The sequence below is a fragment of the Amblyomma mixtum genome, chromosome 3, assembly GCF_055824585.1.
Source record: "Amblyomma mixtum isolate Tamu chromosome 3, ASM5582458v1, whole genome shotgun sequence".
Classification (NCBI taxonomy): domain Eukaryota; kingdom Metazoa; phylum Arthropoda; class Arachnida; order Ixodida; family Ixodidae; genus Amblyomma; species Amblyomma mixtum.
The window spans coordinates 128,969,356-128,984,193 of record NC_143014.1 but is presented as its reverse complement, the minus strand read 5'-3'; the positions used below and the strand labels follow the sequence as shown (position 1 = coordinate 128,984,193).

The 14,838-nt window shown below is 47.5% G+C and overlaps 1 protein-coding gene and 1 long non-coding RNA gene across 3 annotated transcripts in view; one reads left to right on the top strand and one right to left on the bottom strand.

Moving 5' to 3' along the window:
• LOC149351799 (protein qui-1) overlaps positions 1–14,838 on the bottom strand; it is a 484,090-nt gene that overhangs the window by 48,692 nt on the left and 420,560 nt on the right. For both annotated transcript variants that reach the window (XM_089581130.1, XM_089581131.1), the window contains 2 exons: positions 2,041–2,216; positions 5–104 (listed from right to left, as the gene is read on the bottom strand). In XM_089581130.1, the coding sequence (XP_089437256.1) occupies positions 5–104; positions 2,041–2,216 (276 nt within the window). The remainder of the gene's footprint in view (positions 1–4; positions 105–2,040; positions 2,217–14,838) is intronic.
• LOC149351801 (uncharacterized) overlaps positions 1–14,838 on the top strand; it is a 28,166-nt gene that overhangs the window by 12,175 nt on the left and 1,153 nt on the right. Inside the window, exon 2 of the long non-coding RNA XR_016290654.1 lies at positions 2,147–2,291. This is a non-coding gene — a long non-coding RNA (uncharacterized LOC149351801). The remainder of the gene's footprint in view (positions 1–2,146; positions 2,292–14,838) is intronic.

Here is a 14,838-nt window from a genome sequence, read left to right as displayed (position 1 = left end):
TTACCGCTATGAAACAGATGCTGCCAAAGCTCATCGACCTCCCGGAGAAGATCGGACCAGTCTTCTTTTCGCTTTGATTTGCTTGAGTCATCGAATGCAGGTCCCTGAAAAAAAGGCAAAGAAATAACGTGGGATATATAATAAGAACCCATTCGCAATCGTCATCATCGTCAGCTGAGTTAACTGCGCCACAGGATAACGGCCCATCCCAAAGAACTGGTCGTGCCCTCGCGTGAACCGCCGCCACCCTGCCTCAGCATGTTTCCTAAGTACGTTGCATTTTCTCATTCTCTGCGCCTTAGACTACACTTTCTTGCCCTTCGTACCCATTCTTGCACTCAAGTCAAGAATACCGGTTATAAATACTGCGCTTCAAGTCTGTTTCATCGTCTTAACTTTGGCTAGATTATCACCTACTCCTATTAGCTCCCTAATCCCCGATGGTCTCTCCCGCAGCATAAAGCGAAACCTGTCATCTTCTCATTTTCCTTTCCATTCCTTAATTAGCTATTCTTAGTAAAGCAATATATATATATATATATATATTGCTGGAGGACCAGCCTTTTTCGAGAAAGGCTGGTACTCCAGCCGAAACGTCGTGAATTAAATCCTGTTATGTTTTTCAATTTCTGATGACTTTATCTTATATATATATATATATATATATATATATATATATATATATATATATATATATATATATATATATATATATATATATATATATATATATATATATATATAAAAGCTAGTGGTAATAATGTTTTTCATTCCTGAATTTTAAATCATAACTTTGTAGTTTTGCCAAATGCACTACAACTCATTCTTGTTATTTTTGCACTAGTTTACCAATATTATTTGGCCTATGTGGATATATGTTCAGGTATAACTAAGACGGGGTTGGAGAATTTAGAGTGTCACTAGAGTAAGAAACTGGAAGAAATCTGTGCGAATCGAAAGGGGAATGAAAAACACCTATATTTCAAGCATGAAATTTGGTGCTGGGGATGGGACGCTCTTGTATCCCGGTGCCTGGCGTCCTGATGGAAGCTTTGGCATCGTATTTTTAACTAGGCAGTACCAGCAAGCCCATTACTGCATGTCGCACAACAGTAGGCGAAATCGTAGTTATGTGAGTTTTACCTTTCTTCTATCGCTAGTATTTTTGGTCCCCTTGTTGCGTCCTTGCCTATCTTTATTCTTGCAAGTAGTTCGAAGTTCAGCGTTCAGATACAGTTTGCCACTTTCACAAACAGCTTAGTATTCCACTATATTTCTTCTGAATTCCTTAGACGAGTCAATCTGTGTTGCATTATTGGATGGCATTAAAACTAGACGCAGTTTTGGCCACCGTGGCATCGAACCCACGATACAAAGTGTTTTCCGTGCGAGGGGCCGAATACTTGCTAGGCGCTTAACTTGTAGTCAAATAAAGTTTTTTTTTTCTCTCTCTCTCTCATGGATTAATGCAAGCGAGGCCTACAGGGCGTAAGTTCGAAGTCACCAGTACAGTAATCGCTGCACCTGCTGCTGCAGTGCTTAAGTCTGCAGGTCTGAGAGGCCACTTACAGCGTGCATGCATGCACCTTTTAGAGTGCGCGCTGCCCTCTCTTTTCCTAGTCTATGTACACTTCTTCCCCATGTCTAGGCAGCAAAAAGCACCAGAGCCTGAGAATATTCTTGCATTTGCTTTATCTGTCCTATCTCTCTCTTTCTCGCAGAGCCTCACGCGACTGTACACAGCGTGCTACTTGCCAGATCTACTGGGCCGCCTCTCAGCAGTGAGAGGGACCGAAGAGAAATGGACGCGCTACTGTCGTGCTCACACCGATAAAGACAGTAGCGAGTGAATAGATCAGGGCTATGAGCAAAGCGCCATATAAGCGCCGCAAGCACGCGAGAAACAACGAGAGAGGAAACGAGAGCGAGGCGGTCGCGTTGGAGCATTGGCGCTCCCTGTTGTCGCGCGGGCAGTTGTGCGTTCGTTGCTTTTTTTTGGTCCGCGACAGGTGAGCGTGCTGGCGTGAGAGCATCATCCACCTTTTCCTCCTTCTGCATGAGGAAGCCGAGGTGGAAGGCATTGGCAAGGTCAGCGTGGCAGGCGACCGCCTCTGCCCGCTCTGACAGGTAGCGCTGGCGCACGCAGGTGCCGATGCAGCGGTGGCTCCATTGCAGGTACGACCGGCAGTCCACGTACGACTCCTTCAGCAGCACTCCTGCAGGCACCCGCGTAGTCCGGTTAGTGGCACATGGACACGCCAGGCTGCGCCGCCTCGCCCCCATCCAGAGTTGTACGTAAGCGATCACTTGTAATTGATTACATTTTTGTGTAATTTTGTAATCGATTGATTAATTTTTTTCAAGCGGTATCATTCAGTTGCTGTTTTTCTGTAATCGATTACCGGTAATCAATTACTTCTTTGCAAAAAAAAAGCAACCTAGCGAAGCGTCCGTGACGATGTGATTGCGTCAATAGTTCGGCAGCGATTGAAGTTGCGCAAGGCTGCCTGACGTGTTGCGCTTTCCGCAATCTTTGTTCCTGATGTAGCTGGCGCTATCTATGGATGCTTCTTGCAATAGTCGTGCCTAGTTAATTGTTTGGATTGAAAAAAAAAAAGCTTTTACCTTTACATGAAGGCGTGGACGATGAGAAGGAACATTTACAAGACGGGCGCTGACTACCAACTGATTTATAGAGCTTGAAAGAGACATATTTTATAGGTACTATCGAGAGCAAAAATAACAGACCCCTGCCAGCGCGTGTCGATCTGCGCCAAAGTGCATGCGAGCGCCGCCTGACGAAGCACTCCTGGTGCCGAGACCGGCGCAGCGGGCGCAATGCGTAACGCTTGTAGAGATGGGCGCGCGCCACTGCGCCGGTCTCGGCACCAGGAGTGCTTCGTAAGGCGGCGCTCGCATGCACTTTGGCGCGGATCGGCACGCGCTGGAAGGGGTCTGTTATTTTTTCTCTTCATAGTACAACCATCACCCGTGCACAACATGTATCACACGATCAAGCGATAAACCTTATTTCTCCGTACAGCAACGGTTTATTGCTAAGCAGCAAAAAACAAGAAAATTGATATAAAACCAGCTTATAACCTAGGATAAACAACAAATAACCTGTGTTTATCAATGATCTGTATATTTCTTACCCAGACTGGGTTAAAAGAGAAAAAGGAAAAACGTGAAAACAAGGAACCAGTGGACAATAAAAACCATTCGAAGTAAAACAGTGTCAAAAATAAAAAAAGGAGATCCCTGTCAAAGGGTAATCAAGACATAAAAATCGCAGAAAAGACGGCAGGAATCAGCTTCCACAGAAAAGAAGCAGCCTACACATGTCCGTCCGGAAATCGCAGCTCTTTATGAGGGAGTGACACCGAGAGTGTGCTGACACAGTTCTCTCCCGCATTAGAAAAAAAAAAAAAAAACTTGGATAATCTCTCGCTCCAGCATGTGTTCGGTGTATGCAAGAAACTTAGCTTAATTAATTCAAGAGCGGTTCACAACCACAGCTCTTACAATAGTACGAAAAGAAACCGGCGGGCTTATTTTTTAAGTTCGTGTGTTCTCTGGCCCTGTCTTTATAGCACCTTCCCGTTTCTAGAAATTAAACACTAATGCAGGTGAGGGTGATCTTAAAGATAAGTTTGATTTTGCATTTTGTGCGCTTTGTGACGTGTTTCTCAGAGCGTGGCGGTGCAGAGAAAACCACCTATATGCGATAACTATTTGCCATCTTTATATTGTGCGACAACCTGTGGAAATACACAATAACCTGGCTGTTCGCTTCATGCTTCGCTTTTCTCTCTCTGTTTGTTGTTATGTAGAGCAGGCTTTCACAAATGCTGGAGAGAAATGCACTTTGATAGCCAGCACTAAATAAGTGAGCCACTTGGTGATCGAGGCTAAGACTCAAAATGTGCAGGCAACATTTATTGACAGCTACCTGAAGATTAGCGCTCGCTACAGTATGTTTTATCAGCTTGGAATGAGAACTATCGAAGGGTAGTGCACTTTTCTTGGACCTGGGGTAGTACATCCAGCACGCTTGTGACTCAGAAAACTTGACGAAGACATCTAAAAACTGTATCGCGCTGTCAACAGGAAACTCGCAAGTGAACCTGAGTCCACCTGGCAATGTGCTGTAGATGCTTAGGATTTTAGTAGTGGTAGTCACCATGCTGTCAGATTGAACCTCTTGTAAGAAGGCAAAGTAATCGTTTTTGCAGCGGTACACCTTCCTCACATGTAGGGCATTAAGGTTTTCTTGAATTCTTTGGTTCACCGCTGACAGGTATATCTCGCACAGCACTGGAGCAGCTGAGGAACATAATGATATTGTGGACTTCTGTACATAAAACTGATCGCTGAAGCTGATCGCTGTAGATTCCAGATAGAATTAAAGTATACCCATAAACTGGTCGGAACGAAGCGCGGCGCTTCATAGAGGTCGTAGAAACTGGCATCGAAGCATTGTGAAACTACGAGCTGGTGCGCGACGCCTTACCCTCCAGCGCTTACATCGAAAGTGTTCAGTGGAGCTGCTGATGTCTTCACGAGGAAACGTTGCAAAATCAGCAATGAAAATTTTGAAAAGCAACTCCTGTTGAAATATACCAACGTATTGAAAAATATCAAGCAAGCCGCACTAGTTTGTTGTAGTTTGAGTGAGTTGGTGTTATGACAACAAAGTTCGAAGAATAGTAACGCAATATTAATCGATTATGGTCCTAAATTATGAAGTCACTTTTCTGGGGCGGTAATTGACCACTGTAATCAGTTACATTTCATATGGAGTAATTGTAATCGTATTCGGTTAATTATTTTTTCTAACGGGTACAAAACTTCCCACATCACGCCGAAACAATGACATAAGGCAGCCTCGGGCCATCTGCTCCCGGCAACGCTCACGGCTGTAGTCACGCAGGGTGAGAATCGAAAATGGTGCTTCAGGAGGCAGCGTCTTGTGTTAGCTTTGAGAGTAAAAGTATGTGAAAAATATGAAATATAATGAGACTATTTTAAACGCAGCACCTTGGCAATTACGCACGACTGGACGGAATGATTGGCCATTGACCAAATATTTTGATAAATGTTGCCGTATTAGCATGCGTTAAGGTTGAAGGCCAGTCGTGAAAAAAAGCCCCTGTCGGTCCTTCGCGCCCGCGCGTGTGTGTGTGTGCAGATGTGCAGTGATGTGACCCTGTTTGAATAAATGAGAAAGCGGTAGGGTTTTAACTGGGACTCGAACCCGCACCGAACAGGGCATCTTTGCTGACTTCTGCTTTAGACCACTCGGCTTTCGCTGCCACTTCCCATCGGTGGTGCCAAACTGCCAGGCTCTCACGCTGTGCTCACACCGCTAGCACTAGTTTGCGCAGGTGAGCACAGAGAGCACCACAGATCCGTGACGCACGCGCTAGTTTGAATAGGGAAGGTGTCCGGAGCGGTTGGCAAGTGGCTGCGCTAGTGATTTGCCTTATGTGATGTGGCAGTTTAACTGATTTGTAGAGGCTTGGATCCAGGACCTTCTACTATGCATACCGGATGCAAAGCGACTGCAAAAGAAAACATACCGAAGCAAAAGGTGAATAATGCTAACGCACTGTCACGTGTGACCCTAGGAAGCAGCGCGAAAAAAACAAGACGAAAACAGAAGCTGACAGGACAGCCGCCGATGTCAGTTTCTGTGTTTACCCTCGTCTTTTCGCGCTACTTCCGCTAGTCATGCAACCAGACCAACAAGCCCAAACCACTACTCTAATAATACGGATTGTGTGACCCTGCAATTTTGCGCTATACGTTTAAAGTTACGCACACTTTACAACGACAACCAGATTGTAATCTCGAACAAGCCAAGAGAATTCAGACGACAATTTGGTTACAGAGTACAATCTGGTTAGACGCTGTGCTGCTGCGTCTAAACCAACTAAACGTCGAGCACACACGTCGCCCGATGCCTGGTGCATAGACACCGCTTCGAAGAAACCGAAGAAGCAGTGGTGGCCAGCCCCTATAATTCGATTAACACAGACAGGCGGGCTAGTTCGTGACTCGTATAGGAATGCATATTGTAACGGCGAAAGCAAACAGGGACGCGGGAAGAACAGACAGGACAAGGCGCATATTGCAACTTCCTCCTGCATCCCTGTTTGCTTGCGTGGTTACAATATGCTTTCCTATAATTAGAGTTACTATACAGAGTTTTTTACAGGGTCTATACTGATCTATCTGTCCTAAACTGCCGCACCAGCCATCCAGGATTGGCTTGGAACAGAATAACCATTTTCTGTGCAGTTGTATACATGCATAAAAACGTAGATTATTAAAATCAATGAGAACAACGGAGTTAAAGTAATAGTGACGATGTTGAAGAGGACGGTAACAATGAGTGATGCACTAAAGAGGAATGTCAGCGCTAGCTGATCGCTAAACTCCATCTCGCTTATAGGCGGTTACCAGGTACACCAGTGTAGTTAGCAGCATCTTTCAGAGTATGTCGCAGAGAAAACACTCAAAGCCAGACGGATTGCCTTTGAAGTGCCTGCCTCCCGTCTGTGGCGGCTTCGGCTTCGCGAGGCACGTCTTATCCCTGCGCTGCTACTTCATCTCGGCATCTCACGCTCGCATGTCAGGGTACTCTCGCCGCAGACTTCTTCGCTCGCTTCAAGGGGTATGACTCCGTATCTTCTATTCGTCGCCTGCGCTCGCGTTCGCGGCGACGCTAGCGAAGTTCTTCCGAGCACTGCTTCGGGCAACCCATATTTGATGCCACGGTACAGCGGGAGGTGCAGTGTTCTGTCTCCAGTGTCGCCGGACATCCACCGGTTTCCAATGAGTATAAGTTAGGGGGGGGGGGGGGGGGGGGTATTTGAGCTTTTAAAATTGAATGATCATGTTCAACATCTCTACCACTGCCACCATCTGCCAAGGTAGCAGGCGACTTAGCGACGGCACACATATTTTGTGCCGTCACTCAGATTTTTTAGATGGTGTACGAAAGAGAAAAAATATAATGCCACAACGTGTGAACGCAGTTATGCTGTTCGAAATTTTTGTCAGGACGGGTGGCTACGTCAGTGAGAAGGGTTCGGACAATGCAACGTCTGAGCACAGCGTGTGAAAGTGTCGATGCACTGTCTCTCATAGGAAACTAAAGGACGGCTTTGTTTCTGAAAGGCCGTTACGCTGGGCTCTTAAATATGTCGCAGCTGGCCATTATTTCGTGATGTTGCAAACGTGTCGCTGCAATGACAGAGACCAAGATATTGCTTTATAAAGTGCGTATATTTGACCGTGGTGCAGTTTAGTAAAAAACAGCACTAAAAAAAGGGAGCTAAGTGAAAGAGTCAAACTTAGAGCCTGCCGTTTTTTACACTTGACAAGACACCACTTTCACGAAACGCGGTGATGCAATCCCCTTTCTCGAAAAGAGAAGCCGCTGAAATAAAGTAGCCGATCCTTTTAGTGTTGCGCAATATACCCTCGAGCAAACGACTGTCGCAATGCGAGGCTTCTTTGCAATACATTCACCAAAGAAGGAACTCGAAATTTCTGTGCCAGTCTGACGTCAGTGTCTGTGGAGTGGATGCGGTCACAAAAGCCCCCGACTTCAAGTGATGTGCAAGTGACAAGCATGGTGACAAAAGCAACAGCGGTCTACTGCAAGCAATCAACGACCGTGGAGCTTCGCTCAACGATTGCGGCGTCCCGCAAGCGTGCCTGCTGTCGTAGTTAAAGATGTTCCCATAGCGCTAAAAAGTGAACGTAATTTTCTTCCAGAACAATCGCTGTCTTTGCTGATGGTTTCTTTCAGAATTCAGGTATAATCCTCATCTCTTTCGGTCTGCGTAGAACTTAGTAAAGTCGAATATCGATTATTCTAACTCGAAGGGGACTAAAACTTTGCTCGAATTGTGCAGAGCTATAATTAGAGAGTAAGAATAAATATACAGAGCGGAAGGTGGACTCCTATGATGGCTTCTATTTTTTTTTTTTTTGCGTAAGAAAGTTCAAGAAATGCATTGCGCAAATAAGAGCACGCTCTCGAAACTTCGTCCATAAACATGCCTCAGCTAAAGGAAGCACAATCAGAACGAAGGACCGATGCCCTTAATTGCGCGGCAAGGGCATATGGAGACCAGAGCGGCGCGACTAATCAACGCCTAGACTTGCGTTGACAGTGACAGGGCAACGTGCTTAGCACACGATGAGCGGCCTGCGAAGACGGAAGATGGTAAGCTGCGCGTACGCGTGGCACCAGCAGCAACACCGCAATAACTGCGCGCTCAAGGCAATCACGTGATCGAATGCAATTGTTACCTGCGCGCGCCCACTCGGTGCTGCGTCAAGGCGGATTAAAACTGGTGCCGAAGGTGAGGATCAAGCGTGGTCTAGAGTGATTGTCGCAAACCTAGGTGTAGGGGGGACGAAAACTTATTTAACACAGATATACTACTTATATTGCTATGCACCAATGAAAGAAGATTAAATAATAAAATACATTGTGTTACGTGTTAAACAAGTTAATTTTTTTATCAAGATCGATGTGCTGAAATTTATAATTTTATTGCAACACGCTTATCGCGTTTCTGCTGAGCCTGTCTCTCTTGAGGGATTAGTGCTTTTCTGTGCCGCCTTCATTGCCAGCCGCTTTCGTGGGGTGCCAGCTGCATAGAGATTGAGCGGGCTTGGGCCCATTTGGGTGCAAAGGTTGGCGTGCACTGAAAGGAAACAATCCTTAAGAGGGACGGGCCCGTGAGAGCGACGCGGTGAATCCAGAGAAAGACCACAGGCCAGTTTATAATCCGCACAAAGAACGTAGTACGTACTGGCAACATCCCGAATTAAGTGGCACCCCAGTGCCCAGGGTCGCTGGTTAGCCCAATGAGCCGCCATATTTTGAACGTATGGGCGTCTATGGAAGCTTCTTTACCAGTTTACATGTACCTTAAAGGGACTGCAGGTGCGCTATCGTGCTACGCCGTCCAAGGCAGGTAGGCTGTGTGGCTCGTTCCATACAACCGCTGCACATGCTCGTGTGTTGGAATTACCGAGCGTTTTCTCAAAAACACCTGTGTTTGACGGCGTCGCAACGTCAGTGCAAATTCACCAGAAGTTCGAATAGACAAAATTTTACTATACATGTGCATCTGCAGATGAAAGTCAACACGCAATTGAGTGAAATGATATTGAAGAGAGCAAGGTGCACATGTGCGAAATTTGCCGCTGGAAAGGTCCCGCGTTTCCTGGCTGTTGTTCATTTTTGAAACACCGTTGTCTCCAACCGTCACCTTGAAATAACACCGCCGTCTTCACAATGCGTGAGAATTGAATCAGCCCCTCAGGGACGTTCACGCTGTTAAATTCAAAGGGCAAAAACACATTAAATATCAACTAATTGTACGGCGAGATTTGTAAAATCTGTCAAGAAGTATACCTGAGTGGAACAACAGCGGCAAGTTTGCGTCTGCGGAACCACAGAGCTTCAACACCGATGAGCGCAATCTGCTTTTCCGCTCACCCCGTGAGAAACAATCGCAGATGTTCAAGGGCAGCTCGGATAGGATATTCTGCTGACCGGTGGCCTCCCTGCGCGCTGAGCGCTGGTGACTTGCCCTGGGTGTCTGTCGTTTCTACATGCAGAAACGCTTGGGCACACATCGGAGCAAACGGGCTGCAACAGCGTTTGTACATGATCTATGAGCACAGACAGCGAGAGAGTGAGAAAAAGAGGGTGTCATGCTTCAAAATACCCGCAGTTCTGAAAGGGTGCCGTATATGACGCTGTCGGTCACCTACCTGCCAAAGCGCTTGCTACCTTGAAACACACCTTGGAGATTGTGCATGGCGACTGATTACCACCATTTGTAACCGTTTAGCTATATTCAAAACTTGTAGCGTTAAACGGTGAACGATAAAACGCGCTCTCGTGCGAGCAAACTACGCGCAGTTTGAATATCTATAATTATTGGTTATGTGGGAAGGACAGGTGTTGTATTTGTCTCACTAAGGATGGGCGTCCAAATCGTGTCGTGAGGAAAGGAATGAAAGAGGGAGTGAAAGTGAAGTGGGTGGTTCAAAGGAAGCTAGATCGAGGCACCCTAGGTGACTCCGGATAAAGTTCGACCACCTGGGGTTCTTTCACGTGCACTGACATCGCACAGCACATGGGTGCATTTAGCATTTGCGCCATATCGAAATACAGCCCTGCGGTCGGGATTCGACCCCGCTACCTGGTGTTGAGCAGTAGAAGGCCGTAACTATACTGAGCCGTCGTGGCGGGTCGCGATTAGTTTGTGTGTTAAGCTGCATGAGAGAAAGCGAAATTTGCTTTGGAAAAGATTTGGAAAAGTAGCACATCTACCCTTACAAAAGCAATGTTTACATATTTTTGTGTGAATAGGTACCGTTTTTGAACCCGTGAAGAAAAGATGTCGAAATGCTTTGCCGTACACTGAATATGAGGCTAACAGCGATAGACGACATGCCTCCCGTTGTTATGCGCCAAGCATCTCCTCGACGTCGAGAAAGGTAGTCTGCGTTTGGTTGCCAGGTTCTGTTTCGCAGACTGGCCTCACGCTCGGGCAAGCTAGCGTTCCTCTGAACTTAACCACGCGTGTCGAGCTCATCGTGTCGAAAGCTTAACCACGCGTGGCAGGCCTGGCTTCTATACGTCCCGTGCAGCAGACGAGAGCGGCCACGCTACGCCGCCGCTCCTTCCAGAGAGCGCAACGGCCCAGGGTACCTCGACGTTCCTTTTCGCCGTTAATAGTCCGATGGCAAAAGCACCATTTAGTGTCACAGACTTAGTTCTGCGGGGCCACGGCATTATGCCGAAAGACTGCATTCTCGGCTGCCTAGACCACGAGCTGCCAGATACGGAAGCCTCATTTCAGGCGGAAACGGTAAGACTTTCATGTGAACGCCAAAAATATGCGCAATTTTTGAGACACAAAATGCTCTCATAGTCGAACAACAGTTGTCACCACTCTAAACGGAGGCGCTGACGTGAAGGCATCCTAACGTCATCCCACGGTAGGAAGAGGAGGGCGTGGCAGCACAGCATCGGAGACATGCACACCGACCAAGCTAGTTTCGCAAAGTGTACGCAATAGAGCTGTAGCTGTAAAATTCAATTTATATATATAGCGTACCAAAATTTAAATAAGAGTCAATGTTGTAGCTGATGTATGCACAATGCCTGGGTGTTTTCGGCGGAGGTGTTTTCGCAGAGAATTACTCGAAAATACGCGTGTGTGTGACTTGCCAACTGCACAGGGCCCTAAAGACGGCGCCTCGGCGATTCCACAAAGTAAACCGTTTACAACTATTGCGGCAAAGCCTCGGTGAGTTGAAAACTCGCCGAAAGCGTAGCCGCCCCAGCATTCTTATTCGCCGTTCCCGTTAAGTTTCCTACAAACTATGTCAGCGATGCTGCGAAAAGCTTGATGAGGTTTCATCTTTGGCCTAAGTAGAAGGGGAGAAGAGGGATTGGGGAGTGCTGCGAGAGAGGAAGGCTAACGGGTCGCGAAGCAGCCGGGAGCTGCGCGTCCCTCGCGTTCGTCCACGGCGAGATCGAATCTTCTAGACTGGCCATGGTGCTGTTGCAGTTGGCATTGCGGGGCAGCCCGAAAGCAGAACAGTCCCGGAAGAGGTTCTACGCCGAGGGATGAATGTCACTCTTGCACACCAGGCAGGTCAGATCATGGTTCGCGCTCCGGTGATGTGGACGAGGCCGGCTGCTTTTTTCCTTTTTTAGTCATCGGGAAATATAAGCTCGCCACGGGGCGGGCATGCCAGAGGAAAGATCGCCGATGATGTGGGCATGGTGCGCCAGAATATAGAATGCTCTCGGGCGACAAGGCAGGGGATGAGCCATGGTCCGTCGGAACCAGGTTGCTGACATGGTTTCTATGCTGATAATAATAACAATGAATAATGCGTAATGAATAATGCATGCATGAATACGCAATATACGTGCGGCCGATGGCATCCCGTAATTATGTATTTCAATGTTTCTTGTCTGGATAAGGTTGAGCGGAGATCTGCTCATAGTGGAAATTTAGTTGTTAATCTCGTTTTTATCGGTTGTTCTTACCTGATTGCAGTTTTAATTCCCAATTAACTCGCTCTGTGACACAATTCAGGCAAGTAACTGCTCGGAAAGCTAAATTTATATTCTTCCTCGCTGCTTGAGGGTTCTGCAGAAATGTCGCGGCTGTTAGCATAGAAGATAATTCCCTTGCCAATTTTTACTTCCATTGTGTTGTCGCACAAATTCACAGCTAACGCTACAACAAACGCGGATTGCCCTAGAGAACTGCTGCTTTGCGCCTGATGTTCGCAGATCCGAACTTCAAAATTGGCTTCACAAAATTGCCTTTGATGCTTGTGGTACTTGCCGCCTTACTATAATTATTTTTAGCTAACAGAGACGTTACAAATCAAATAATTGTGCCGCCATCATCTAGCGCATAGAAGCATGACTACCTTCCGTTGCTGTTACACAGGTGCAGCAAAACAGAAACCAACGGAAACAATGTATTTATGATGAATATTTTGACGAAGAAGACAGTGATGTCCTCGCTTTGTGGGCCAGCGATTTTTGCTTTTCCTTGAAAGAGCGTGCATGTTTTCTCGCCCCTGAAATATCCTTTCCATAGACACACACACACAAAAATTCCAGCCCTACTTCGGGGAAAACGCATGATGAAGGCCAGCTGCTGTCCGAAACAAATAACGGCACCGACATCACACGCCCACATATTCAGCCAGCGGCCAATGCGCAAGTCTAGGCCACGGAAGCGGACCGCCCACGCAAAGTTCAGCAGCGCGCGAGCCGTAGCCTGGACGAAAAGGGGGGACAAACATGGCTCTTACCGTCCATGCTTCTCTCTTTCACGCCCACGCAGAAGAACGCTGGAACCCTTTTAAAGGAATATTCGTCTCTGTCTGCGTGCGTGCGTGCGTGCGTGCGTGTGTGTGTGTGTGTGTGAGTGTGTGTGTGTGTGTGTGTGTGTGTGTGAGTGTGTGCGTGTGTGTGCGTGTGTGTGTGTGTGCGTGTGTGTGCGTGCGTGTGTGCGTGCGTGTGTGCGTGCGTGCGTGTGTTTGTGTTCTGTCAGTTGATGAAACTTTGCCTTGCGACGCCACGCATCACGTGTTATACTTTTCTGCGCCAATAATAGCACCGCCACGGTTCTGAAAAGTGGCACTGTAATTTTGTACCTCGCAAGAGCCCTTCGGCGGCTAGCAAACACTTCTACTGCTGCTGCTGATTTAAAGCTAATCTAGCTTAGCCCTAATCGGCAGGGGTTAACATTTTCGAAAGCGAGCGGGCCACATGAAAGAGATCCCCATCCTGGGCGCTATCAGTGAGCGCAAGCGCCGAAACGAATTTGGACGAAAAATTTTCCCATAACCGCTGGATAAGAAAAAAAAAAAGAAACAATCTGTTTTTATCGCGTATAAGTAAGAAAAAGGTCTGCTCCTCTACATCGCAAATTGAAAATGGCGAAAGGCGCTAACATCAGACGCTGATCCGACAATGGGCAAAACAGCGCTCTTTATCAGGCGCGCTACTGGTGGAGCCCCTCTCCTTATTTTTATTGCGCTATATAAAATGCCACAAGCGCCAGCTTTTTGGTGTCGCTTAGCACATCCTGAAAGGTCTGCGGCTTCGGTTTTATCCCGGCTCTTTTTTTTTTCTGCACGTACGCAGCAAGAGCACGCGTAAGACGGTTATTGTAAACACAGGCAGAGTAATAAAAACAAAAACAAACAGCGGCTAGAGCAAGCGAGGAAGGTGTTGCGCGTTAACGCCGAACGAAGGCGAGAGTTTGGCATTTGCTTGGACTCGCTCAAAGGTGTTTAAGAGAGGCTCAGCTATGCAACACGAAACAACAAGGAAAAAAACAAAGGGCTACATACGATTCTCTTCCCCGGTCTACGCTGCTGGAAGACTGCGAATGCGCCTTCATTTATTACTTTCTTTTTTAACAGATGAGCCAATATCGGTGCCCTCAAGCAGCCTAGAGCCAGGCGTGCGCAGAATCTCGACACCACACCGGGCGCGCATTATGGAAGAAAGGAACGTATCGATATAAAAGCGAACGAAAGAATGAGAGGGAAAGGAAGAGAGAGAGAAAAACAAGAAAGCCCCGCCGCAGCCCCCGGCTTACGCCATAACAGCGCTCGGCATAATGGTTTTGCAGCGTCCTCTGCTGAGATAGCCTCCCGTTTCTCGTTATCACCTTCAAAACGCTGCTTCTTTTGCGCGCTTTTCTATAATGGCGGGACATGGAGGTATTGGGAAGGGGTGCGGGGGGCCCGGCTTTCGCGCCAATGGACAAAAGACGGCCCTGGCGCTGCGAGTGGTTTTTTCTGACCCCGAGGCTGGGATCGTGACTCCGGTCGGGCCTGCGAACAGAGGCGCTTGTTGAGCGCTCAGCGGGCGTGGAGTTTGGTGGCCTGCGCCGCTTCCGCCGCCCTTTTCTGGCGTTATCTTTGACTGCGCCAATCGATGGCCCGACTTGGAGACAAAGACAGGATAGCCGCACTTCCCACGTTCTGCCACTCTCGGGTAGTTCCGTACTGAGCCCCCATTTTCCCCAAAGTCCCGGCTTCCTTTTTTGGGAGAGCCGAAGACAAAGCTGGCAGAAATCGCTAGTTTCTAATGCCACGGACTCAGCATAGTAAAAAGAGTGCTAGCGGGGATGAGCCCGCGCCCTGTAGCTCGAAAAGAATGTAAACAACAACTGCAGATGCAGCCCTTAGGAAGTAGCCAGTCACTCAGCGAAACAGGGCTTCTGTTCTGCCCAGCGTATAGAATAG